The sequence below is a fragment of the Aplidium turbinatum genome, chromosome 11, assembly GCF_918807975.1.
Source record: "Aplidium turbinatum chromosome 11, kaAplTurb1.1, whole genome shotgun sequence".
NCBI lineage: Eukaryota > Metazoa > Chordata > Ascidiacea > Aplousobranchia > Polyclinidae > Aplidium > Aplidium turbinatum.
In genome coordinates, this window is record NC_137482.1 from 4,441,959 (window position 1) to 4,454,520 (window position 12,562).

The 12,562-nt window shown below is 38.2% G+C and overlaps 1 protein-coding gene across 1 annotated transcript; it reads left to right on the plus strand.

Moving 5' to 3' along the window:
* The first annotated feature begins 5,822 nt into the window (after positions 1-5,822).
* On the plus strand, positions 5,823-7,757 carry LOC145779521 (heterogeneous nuclear ribonucleoprotein K-like). The gene has a single exon (XM_082591128.1). It carries the CDS (start codon positions 5,936-5,938, stop codon positions 6,971-6,973), a length of 1,038 nt encoding a protein of 345 aa, XP_082447254.1. The 5' UTR covers positions 5,823-5,935; the 3' UTR covers positions 6,974-7,757.
* Positions 7,758-12,562: the final 4,805 nt, after the last annotated feature.

A 12,562-nucleotide genomic window follows, 5' to 3' on the forward strand; every position in this document is an offset into this window, starting at 1 on the left:
ACACAGAGTGAAATTTACAATTTACATGCCTTTTGACTCCTTTTTATTTCTTTAAAAGTAATATCTAAAAAGACATTATTGACCCAAAAAGAATGTCTAAAAAGACATTATGAAAAGCAACTACGGACAAAGGCCAGTGTTTCGATCTCCCGACCTCTTCAGCGTAGCGTAGTAAAGTGAAAGTGGAAAGTTGTCTTGAAGGGCTGGTTGAGATGATGATTTGAAACTTGACTGATTGTTGTGCGACAATGAGACTGGATTTAATTTTTAACTTCGGACTTCAGCGAAACGTAATCTTACAGCCTATTAGAAGGTGTGATTTTTTCAGAGAATTTGTGCTAAGAAATGAAAGGAATTTGTTAAAAATAAAGACTAGAAAAAACTTAATTCGTTTTGAAACTTTTTTATTCACTTGTTGATTCATTCATATCAGTTTGTATCCTTTTGTAGTTAAAAAAAAAAAAAAAAAAAGAGCGCTTCCGGATAGTATCGAACTTATTCCCTCTAGAATGGTAGTCGGTGACATTACGTATGCGCCACGGTAGGCACTTTAACATTACCCACTGGTCGAAGAGGTACGCAATCATGCGTGACATGTTCAATCAATATTTGTGTTTTAGTCACAATTTCGACTTGTTAAAGTGGCTACCATTAAGATCCTTCTTGCACTCAGTTCAGTTGCAGAAGAAAAAATAGTATTAGCAGAGGGTGGGAATCGAACCCACGAAATCGAAATTACTATACTCCTCTGCCCTAACCATTAGGCAACGGTGGTTGTGGTGAAGCATGCAGTTAAATTTCTTTGTATCAAAATTTTTCGATCAGAATATCACGTCACGAGTCACATGACTGAAATCAGCTGAATCGCGAATGAACATGTCACGCATGATTGCGTATCTCTTCGACCAGTGGGTAATGTTAAAGTGCCTACCGCTTATGTAGTGACGTCATGACCGGTCAAATAGTGTTTCAGATTCAAAGACCGGAGCCGGTCAAATAGCCACTGCCTTAAAAAAACTTAACTTTATTACTCACATTTGGAAAGATTTAAAAAAATGGGCTGTAGGCTACTCAAATTAAAAATTGACCACAAAAATGCACTTTGGGTCAAAATTTAGTTAAAAAAAAAAAAAAAAAAAAAGAACGCTTCCGGATAGTATCGAACTCATTCCCTCTAGAATGGCAGCCCGAGACGTTACGTATGCGCCACGGACTCAGTTGAAGAAAACGTGTTGAATTTAAAACTTAAGGCGCTTATCGTCTTTTGCTTTGAAAGAAAAAAGTGCTTATGTGGTGACGTCATGACCGGTCAAATAGTGTTTCAGATTCAAAGACCGGAGCCGGTCAAATAGCCACTGCCTTTAATTATAGCTTGCTTTAAATATAAAGCACTGTACCGTACTGTAACTTTAATATCTACGAGATTAAAGTTACATATTAATGGTACAAAAATTGTATTGCAAATTTATGTTAGAATTGCAATATTTTTTGCATTGATTTCTGCTGAGACTGTTTGAAACAAACATTTTAAAAGAGAATTTGTGTTAGATAAAGAGTTACGGTACATGACTTGTGACAATGTCATATCTTTCATTTGTAAGTTACCATAGTCTTTTTATTTGGATTTCCTTTCAAATATGGGGTAACTTTTATAAAAAAAAGTTGTTCGATTGGAATTTAACACTGACAAATTAAAATACCTGCACAAGGCAAGATATGCTCAATAGATGAAGTAGAGTTTGCTCCAAATACCGTACTTTTGCAGTGAATTTTTTGGCAGTGGCTATTTGACCGGCTCCGGTTTTTGAATTTGAAACACTATTTGACCGGTCATGACGTCACTATACAAAGGCACTTTTTTCTTTTTCTCTTTCAAAGCAAAAGACGAGAAGCGCCTATATAAGTTCTAAATTTGACAGTTTTGTTTAACACGTTCTCTGGCGCGTGCGATACGTCTCCCACTCTAGAGGGAATGAGTTCGATACTACCCGTAAGCGTTTTTTTCTTTTTTTTTTAACTAAATTTTGACCCGAAGTGCATTTTTGTAGTCAATTTTTAATTTGAGTTGCCTACAGCCAAATTTTTTATGTCTTTTCAAATGTGAGTAATAAAGTTAGAGTTTTTTTTTAATTTGCTGGGATTTGAGAATTTCTCTGGTTAATTTTCCGTTCGTCATAAGAGGATGTTAATAATGGTAATGGTATGTAAATGTAATGCGTTGTTCGGCAAACACAGTCACATCCTCTTATGACGAACAGAAAATTACCCAGAGAAATTCTCAAATTTCAGCAAATTAAAAAAACTCTAACTTTATCACTCACATTTGAAAAGACATAAAAAATTGGGCTGTAGGCAACTCAAATTAAAAATTGACTACAAAATGCACTTCGGATCAAAATTTAGTTAAAAAAAAGAAAAAAACGCTTACGGGTTGTATCGAACTCATTCCCTCTAGAGTGGGAGCCGCAAACGTAACTCACGCGCCAGAGAACGTGTTGAATTTATCTGTCAAATTTAGAACTTATATAGGCGCTTCTCGTCTTTTGCTCTGAAAGAGAAAAAGAAAAAAGTGCCTGTATAGTAACGTCATGACCGGTCAAATAGTATTTCAGATTCAAAGACCGGAGCCGGTTAAATAGCCACTGCCGAGTTTTTTTTGCAGTGCAACATTGAGGGCCAATCTAAGTGCTCCTATGTTTTGGTTGAGCAGTGAGGGCTTGTTTACTTATAATACTGTAGGCCATTAGGGTGCAACCTAATTCGTACCATGAACAATTCGTACCGTCAGTTCGTACCTTGAAAAGATCGAGAGAAAAAATAAAAAAAAGCCGAAGTTGCTGATCGCAGTTTCCGCAAACATTTTAAAAGGGTTAGGGTATCGGAGTATCGGTATCCGCGAACAAACAAACTGAAAAGATCAAGAGAAAAAAATAGAACATCGCTGATCGCAGGTGACGTTTTTCCGCAGTTTCCGCAAACATTTCAAAAGAGTTAGGGTTAGAGTGTTTCCGCAAACAAACAAATGAAAAGATCCTGCAATGATCCTAAGAGTTTTTGTTTGTTTGCGGAAAATCTTAAAATGTTTGCGGAAACTGCGATAAGCGACTTCGGCTTTTTTTTTATTTTTCTTTCGATCTTTTCAAGGTACGAACTGACGGTACGAATTGTTCATGATATGAATTAGGTTGCATACGGCCATTATGTACAATTCAATCAACAATTTCCACTGCCATCAAAGAATTGTGGCAATGTTGCAAGGTGAAAATTAGTGTTTAAACTTGTAAAATGTTAAAATGTAGAACACTTCCCCATTTCATTTGCATTTCTCGAAACTTTTTTTTTCTGCACTGCACCCCCTACAAAAGAGAGAAGAGGTTTCTATCTCAAAACAGAATGAAAAAATAACTAAACCTGAAATATAATCACAAGTGTTTTCGTTTTACACGATCTGATTGGCAGCTTTAGTGCTGTTTTATTATATTTCAATTTTTTTATTTAAGCTCTTATCAGTGACTCTGGCACTATTATATATTTGTTGGGCAGTGGCTATTTGACCTTCGCCGGTCTTTGAATCTGAAACACTTTTTGACCGGTCATGACGTCACTATATAGGCATTTTTTTCTTTTTCAAACCAAAAGACGAGAAGAGTGCCTATATAAGTTCTAAATTCAACACTTATGTTCAACTGATTCTGTGGCGCGTAGGATACGTATCGGGCTGATGCTCCAGAGGAAATGAGTTCGATACTTCGTTGAAGTGTTTTTTTTTTAAATTTTTAACTAAATTTTGACCCGAAGTGACTCCGTTAGGCTTCTGCATTTTTGTGGTCAATTTTTAATTTGAGTAGCCTACAGCCCAATTTTTTATGTCTTTTCAAATATGAGTAATAAAGTTAGAGTTTTTTAATTTTCTTGCATTTAGGAATTTCTCTGAACGACGCAAAAATGTAATGTGTCGTTCGGCAAACACAGCCCTTGAAATTAGCTTCCATCTACGACGGCAAAAACATTGCCGTCGCCAAATCAACAAACCTTGGATTGCGGCGGCAATTGCCGTATGCTTTAATCAAACGAATTTTTATGCGCGTCACACGGCGGTAGCCCAGAGCATCACGCACGCTATTTTATGCGCTGACAATGCTCTTGTGAACTGTAAAAAGTTTGCAACCTTATAAATACTGGCTTAATTGTTACGCAAAAGTTATTCTTTCATCGAATGCTTATTTTTGACCGGTGTCGTTGCGAATATAAAAAGTGGTACAAAATTGGATAAATGGTTCTTCGGCAGTAAAGAAAAGCAATGCTTCCGATCATATGGTATCGCGCGTTCATGAACGGGCAGTTTTGCCTCTTCAAGTAATCCAGTGACGACGCGACAACCTCATCCTCCGATGATTCCGATTAGTTTTTTATCCAACAGACTTTGTGTTGCTCGCAGTATCCTAATTGTGCCGAAATTATGTTAGTGTACTGTATATGTAAATCGAGGCAATCTTCTCGCAGGGAGCTATTGATTTGTTATCGGTACCTGATTGAGCAATTAACGTTATTTCATGATAATTTAACGTCGCTAGATGTCGAATTAATGTAAAACAAATGTAAATTTCTTATTGGGCATTGTTGTTACGTGATTTAACTCGCCGGGAAAATCAAATCGATTTGTGCTGACTCGAACGTTAAATCAACCCAAAATTAACTTACTTTTCCCCCCGATGAGTTATAACGTGAATCACCGTAACAGCGTGTGTATCGCGTTGATCGCTTTATAGCTACTTTTGGTATTATTACATCACAACAAATCGAACAGTGCGGTCGTGATAGACTATTCGATTATTTTTTTCTCTTCTCGTTTTACATGTTTTGGTACAATTTTTTCGTAATAAATGTTCACAGCAATTGCCGAGGCAATTTCAACTTATGCTGTTTGGCCTCGTCAACGTTTTTGCGAAGTAAAAGTATGCTAATTTTGAAGACTGTGTGAGTGTTCACAGCAAGTAAAATAGTCCGAGGTGAGGTCTTGGTGCGATGTTTCTGCTGATTAATAAACTCACGCTGCTAGTAAGTCAAACAGGAAGAAATTTTGAACAATTTTTGTCGGAATAAAATGCTCATTTTGCGACGGCATTTTTATTGCCGTAGCAGAATGACCATTATGACATTTGCGGCGGCATTTACCACGGCAATTGCCGTGTGCCGCCGCTAATTTCGAGGACTGCAAACACGGTCACATCCTCTTATCACGAACGGAAAATTATCCAGAGAAATTCTTAAATTCAAGAAAATTAAAAAATAAAATTAAGTAATAAAGTTAGAGTTTTTAATTTTCTGGAATTTGAGAATTTCTCTGGGTAATTTTCCGTTCGTCATTACATTTTTGTGTCGTTCGGCAAACACGGTCACATCTTCTTATCACAAACGGAAAATTATCCAGAGAAATTCTTAAATGCAAGAAAATTAAAAAACTCTAACTTTATTACTCATATTTGAAAAGACATAAAAAATTGGGCTGTAGGCTACTCAAATTAAAAATTGACCACAAAAATGCAGAAGCTGAATGATTGAGTCACTTTGGGTCAAAATTTAGTTAAACATTAAAAAAAAAATCGCTTCTGCGAAGTATCGAACTCATTCCCTTTGGAGCACCAGCCCGATACGTATCCTACGCGCCACGGAACCAGTTGAACAAAAGTGTTGAATTTAGAACTTATATAGGCACTCTTCTCGTCTTTCGCTTTGAAAGAGAAAAAGAAAAAAATGCCTATATAGTGACGTCATGATCGGTTAAATAGTGTTTCAGATTCAAAGACCGGCGCCGGTCAAATAGCCACTGCCTATTTGTTGCTATTATTCCTACTTATCTTAATTCAGTGTTTCTTTCTAAGTCAAATAGTTGTTTTGGTCACTTTCTGTACTGCTGACTCATTTTGAAAGAAAAATGGCTGGGTATAATGAAAATTATGGCAATTTTAATCAAGAAAGTGATGGAGCAAATCAATATGGAAATCAAGAACAACAGTCATATAAACGACCTTATAATGATAATGAAGAGGGAAATGGTTACAGTCCTGCTAAACGTCCACGGCAGCAGGGTGGTGGAGGTGGTGAAATAGACATGAGGTGTCTTGTACCATCGAATGCAGCTGGTGGTATCATCGGAAAAGGCGGTGAAAACATCAAAGATATGAGAAAAACTTTTAATGCTCAAATCCAAATACCTGATGCAGATGCTCGCGAAAGAGTGTTGAAGGTGCGTGCGAATATAGAATGCTGTGGAGAAATTGTGTTACGAGTCCTCCCAATCATTCATGATGATAGTGGTGGTGGTAGAAGAGGAGGCCGTGGAAGAGGAAGAGGAGGGTTTGGTGGTGGAGATATGAGAAGAGATGGGCAGCAGAATATTAAGCTTTTAGTTCACCAAAGTCAAGCAGGAGGAATTATTGGCACAAAGGGATATAAAATTAAAGAGTTGCGTGAAAAAACAGGTGCTGTCATTAAAGTTCATCAAGAATGTTGCCCTGGCTCTACCGATCGCATTTGTCAGGTTTCTGGAACACCTGAAGTAATATCAGCATGTATTGTGCTTATATTGGAGCTGTTAGAAGTAACACCCCCTAAAGGTCCAGTGCAAAATTTTGATCCTGGTTTTGGAGATAGTATGGGTGAAGGTGATTTTGGAAATTTTGGGGGTGGTGGTGAACGATTTGGTGGCAGGGGAGGATTCAATATGGGTTTTGGGGGTGGTGGAAGAGGGGGAGGTCGTGGGGGTAATGGTGGTTTTGGTGGAAGAGGAGGAGGAGGTGGTTTTGGGGGTAGTCGTGGGGGGAGTAGAGGTGGTGGGTTTGGTGGGGGAAGAGGTGGTGGACGAGGTCGGGGTGGTGGTGGTCGAGGAGGAGGAGGCTTCTCTCGTGGGGGTGGTGGCGGTTTTAGTCGAGGTGGGGGAAGAGGTGGTAGAGGGGGTCGTGGAAGATACTGAAAATTTGATGCGCATGCTCTGTGTCCGATTGTTGGAGGTTTCAAACTACACCTAAAACTTGGCCATAGTTCCATGGTCCTTTCCATTATCCATCCTGCAAACAAACTAAACATCTGCTGATGCTCATTCCTGGCAGGCCTCAACTTTTTGTCATGCCACTGTCATTGCAACTCCCATATGATTCTAGAGATGTCCATAAAATGTCACAAGTTGGTTGCATCAATTTAACAGTTTTTAGAATTGTTTTTATCTGTCAAGTGAAACTTGACTTCAAAAATAGTTTATGAAGCTATTGGAGTTTTAATGTTAAACAATTACACGAATAATTGTCCTTTTTTAAATGTTAATGGGTTGTGATATGTTAATTGTGAAAATTTCAAGCTATCTTTATGGCTACATTTCATTGCACCAATGCTTAATGTATATTTTTTTTTTACTCCTTTAGTAAGTTTGAGACTTTCCAGTCTTTTACATGGGGCATTACATTTAGCCATGTTTTTCTCCCTGTAATATGGACATCTCCAGTTTATTTGTGTGTCATTTTCCTGTTTTAAAAGGTGCACTTCGATTTTTGTCCTTTGAAGCCCACGATGTAATAATATCTTTCATACTGGTAACAACAGATATCAGTACCGTAGAAGATCCTTGCCTAACCGGAATCTGGCCCTCGTTTGAAATACCTTGTAAATACTTTGTTTTGTTTGGTATAATGTCCTTATCAAACAAAAATGGTTGTTGTACCCTGCCATTACTAATAAAAATATTCCAATCTTGGAAACCCATGTCCGCCATTGTCACTTTTATGGAAAATTACTTCTCTTTTATTGTTACTTCAACCAATTTTGAAGTTACTTAAAAGAAATGTAATTTCTCCTTTGTCAATCCACAGCCCAGACCAAGAAAGTTCAGTGTTGGAAAAAGAAATATTATGTCATGACTCATGAGCATTACTTATTCCTGTGACCACATGCAGGAGAATGTCTTCCATAGCGTTTAATATCAATTACCGTAGGCTACAGTTACGGCTCGTCCTAATAGCGACCTACCCTTGTGAATTTGGTAAATGTGAATGTAAAAAAATTGTAGCCTATCAAAAATAGCCATGAGCCGCCACTGGTAGGCTACTGTTTCGTAAGTAATGTCTCCTGTTGTCATCGTCAAACATACATTGAACTTTTCGGTAAGCGTGATGAAACTTAATCCTGTGAATTAAAATGATTTCGAACATTTGTTTCCAATTTGAAAGAATGAATGCTTGTCAGCATGATATTAATCTTTTTCCAGCACTGACTGCTTAGCGATGCCTAGCTATCAAAAGATTTCACTTAGTTTTGTGAAATCTTTCGGTGGCAACTTGCCTAAAGTCAAGGAAAGCACTAGTAGAACTTTATAAAACCATTTTTGAAACCGTCAAGACTTCACAGCTATTTGTGCTGTCTGGTTTACAATCTCCCTGCCCAAGGTTGACAGTGGAAAGTCCATAGCCCAGATTCCAATTTCCAGACATTTCAACTCCAAAGAATGCCAGAGCACAGCAGCAATGTGACAACGTTTCTCCAGTCTCCCTTCGTTTTCAGGTCGTCTAAAACTATACTGAGCACAAATGCTTAAAAAATGTTTATAGAACAATGGGTGCCAACCATTTTGTGGTGACGGACTCCTTTAAGAAGATCTTTGCAGATCTATAATTTTCACAAATTTACTCTAAAAGGCCGCATATTTTAGTGGTTTTTCTTAAAAGCTTTTTTTATTCCCGTCAATATATAAACATAACTTTTAACTATTTGTACTCTCTGGTTCAGGATGATGCAACTAGCGGTCCTCGACCTAATTTTGTGCTCATATGAAATTTTCGAATGCCTAATACGGTAATGAAAATTTAAACATCATATCGTAAGAAAAAAGTTCCAGAGCTAGCTGGTTGGATCGCCTTGTCGTAGTTTGTAAAGTAACCTCCACATCCAAAGTCCAGTCCGAGCCTAACCACAGTGACAGCCCGATGGTCCAATGAGTTCTACGCCGCAGCAACATTATTCCTTCGATGCCCTTCGAAGACCATGCCGAATTATGGAATTAGCACAAATGCTATAGATAATGTTTTATTATTAAATTGTTCCGTGTTTCATAAAACCTTTTTTTGCCCATTGTATCAACCACACCAATTTGTGCTTCCAACCTTATCAAATTTGCAAACATCCTGTGCAAATAGGTTACACTTAGGTTGTTCTGGTTGTCTGCCACTTCCGGCTTGTAGACTATCAAAACATATTATACCGTACGAACAAAGTGCAGTAGCATACACATCACTTTTCAAAAAACCTTTATAGGATAACTAAAGTTTTTATACCGGTAGTTGAAAAGTTCCACAAGCTTTTGACAATAGCAGTTCACAGGCACACAACAAAAACGGAGGCTTGAAGTAAAAATGAAATGATTGCACGTCATATGTCTAAGAGCTGAATCACTCCCCAATTACAGAAAAGGAGCGATATTCATGGTGTATCTGCAATGTCCGATTTGTGGAGACCTACATATTGTGTTTTGTTAAAGCATACACCCTTCTCTGTTAAAAATTGCTACATCGCCCCCTTACACTACTTTCTGGATCCGCCTCTTTTTGACAGCGTGCTTTTTGCATCAGGCGTTCTTTTTGTTGCGTTGGTTGAATTGCTGTGTCATCATAATTACCTTGGAAGAATTTGGCCTTGCTCCAACTTTTTGATGTTAAATCTTACATAGGCTGTTGATGACAAGCAATTACCGTACTGATTTTATTTTGAGAAATTACCCAACTAGTTTGGTATCTGTATTTTTATCAATGAATTTCTTTTCCGCTCATGTTCAAGCAACATGCGGCAATATTCAAAACGTGTTTCCGTAGCCTAACTAGGCCTCATTTTCATACCTTTGTTAGAATGGTACGGTAACGTAATAGCACGCTAGTAAACTGGTGGGTTGCATCGCTTGTGAGCAGAAAAAAACATTTGGCGCTTGGTCATCGTTGTGACCCAATACTAGTTAATGAAATTATTTAGTGTTAGTGGCCACTCAAAAGCCCATCATTTGGAATTTCCCCAAATGCTAGGCTACTTGGTAGACAATTTAAATGCAGTAAGACACACACCCAGTTTTTGCCCCGGTAATCTATTTTGACAAACAAAATAAAGTACCGTACCGTCATGTTACACAGAGGTATAACAAAGTTAAAAAATCAACTCGAACGTTTTCGACACGTACGTTTGTCCTTATAAGGAATTACCGTATACTTAAATCTTCATTATACTTTTTTAACTGTGTTATATCTCTGCGTAGTGCGTATAATGTATTTTTCTGGTCAAAAGCTGATTTCTACCAGACTCCTGAGATTAATCATACCGCCTTCGATTGAAAAAAGCGTTACATGGGGGAGGGGGGGGGGTCAAAAATTCGGAAAAAAAGCGTTACGTAATATTTGAACGTTCCCCAAGGGGTCGTTTGGCGGATAGGATTTTGCTCCATTACGGTACCTACCAAAGTTTCTGAGTCGTAGGCCTACAAATATAAAGTTTGACAAACCTAGGCTACAAAGTGAAGATGGCGAGCAATATTAAAATGCAAATTTATTAAATTATTATAATAATGGCATGTAAAGTAAGGGTGCAAACATAAAATCAAGCTTAAGACCGCATAAAAACAATTTTTCTTGAGACCACTGTCCTGCTTTGAGTTGAGTAAATGGCCAAACTCAGAAGAATGTCACTTCTTAGCGTTTTGCAACCGGTAGGCTATATTCCAATATTATATCTGTAGTCTTCAATGGATGTAAGCTTATTGCATGTCCAGTTATAATCCGGTGAGGGTGAGCAGATCCACCTCGACCTGCCGTAATCGCCTTTACACCCTACCTCCACGTAGACATATTACACCACGTCCTCTCCTGCCAAGCTGACCAATTGGCCTACCATATCACCTTCTTGCTGCAAATCTAGGAGTGAAATACAAGACTTAGGAACCACTCTATCATAGCCGACAAACTAGGCTACAAAGTTATTTTTTTTCGTGGCTGTTCGTCGAGCGTAGTTTCTTGGAACCCTTCCCAGAAAAATCACATTTGAACATCATCTGAAACTGATGGCTATTGTCAGCAGCCCAGTGCATTTTCGTCTAAATTAGATTCATCCTCAATGCGCTACCATAACTAGTTGTCCAGTGGTCGATTGATTGCTTCCAATTCCCTTTCACTGGTAAAATTGTGTCTATCTCCGATAGACCTGGATTTTTTTAGCCATGGTTAAAAACCCCACTCCGACTCAATGCGCTGGTAGTCAAAACAAATCTTGTAAACTATACCACAATCCGTATTTTTACATTGATTTAACTTCTGCAGAAATGGAATAATGCATCAATGTAAAAATGATGGGTTTTGCTGTTTGGGAGCCATGTTTAGTGCAAACCATTTTAGGTGTTGACCAACTCGCCTGCTCTGCATCATTCTCAGTACCATAACATTAAAACAGGGGTGTCCAAAGTCCGGCCCGTAGGGCGTAGACACACAGAAATCATACCAATTGAACTTGCCTTTTTAAAAAGTTAATGACAGTATTTTCTCAGACAAAAGCCAGTAGAGAGAAGTTAGAATCATTGCTGCGTTATAATTAAAAAATCAATTATTATTTCCTGGAGAGTAAAGTATGATGACTGAGTGCAGTCGAGCTTTCATTCATTTTCTTGCTAGCAAATTCAACGACCGCTTTCGAGATTATACCGCAAATGTAATGGATCTTTTTGCTGGTCAATTCTTTATGCTTGAACCCTGACGAGGTTCCAGCTTACCTGCAGATAATTGAGCTTCTCTGCGAGGTCATCTTTCTTTCGTGCCTTTTTACTAGCAGCTGCATCAAAACAAATTTCCAGAAATGTACAAGTTTGCAAAAAAAAATGTTAAGCTTCTTCGGTTCAACATATTTGTGGGAGCAGACGTTCTCGGTTATGAAGTTGAACACGAACCGCTTGGGACCAAAGCTTAGCGACGCACATCTACCTTATGTTTTACGCTTGTCTTCATACCATCAAGGACAGGTGGTCTAACCTCGAACAAGACTTGACCTGGGTACAGAAAGTAGGACATCAGTTTCATCCTTCACATAACATACCAGTGCTTCTTTATAGTTTCTGGATGTGTTAATTTCTGATGGAAAAGCAGAGAACTTGTCATATACCGTGATATGCAATATGCATCTACAACAAAATGCTTATAAACTTGCATACCGTATTGCTTTGTTGTATGAAAATGACATTTAATAATACAACATTGCCAAAGCTATATGCAGCTTTACCTAAAACAAGATTGTCAGAGGCTGTTGGCCCGCGGGTACTTCCGTATTATTAATCTGGCCAGTCTGGAAAAAAGTTTGGACACCCCTGCCTTTAAAAGAACCACCCGAAACAAGCCACTAACAAGGGGTTGTTCGTAGGCTCAGTGTTCGTCAGTTGACCTATGAAGTTTCTGATACTCCAACAGCTAACAAGAACAGACTGGTTTTGTTCGATACTTCAGTTCATCGAAGCAACAAGAATCTTCTATTTTCATCTACAGACAACACATGAATG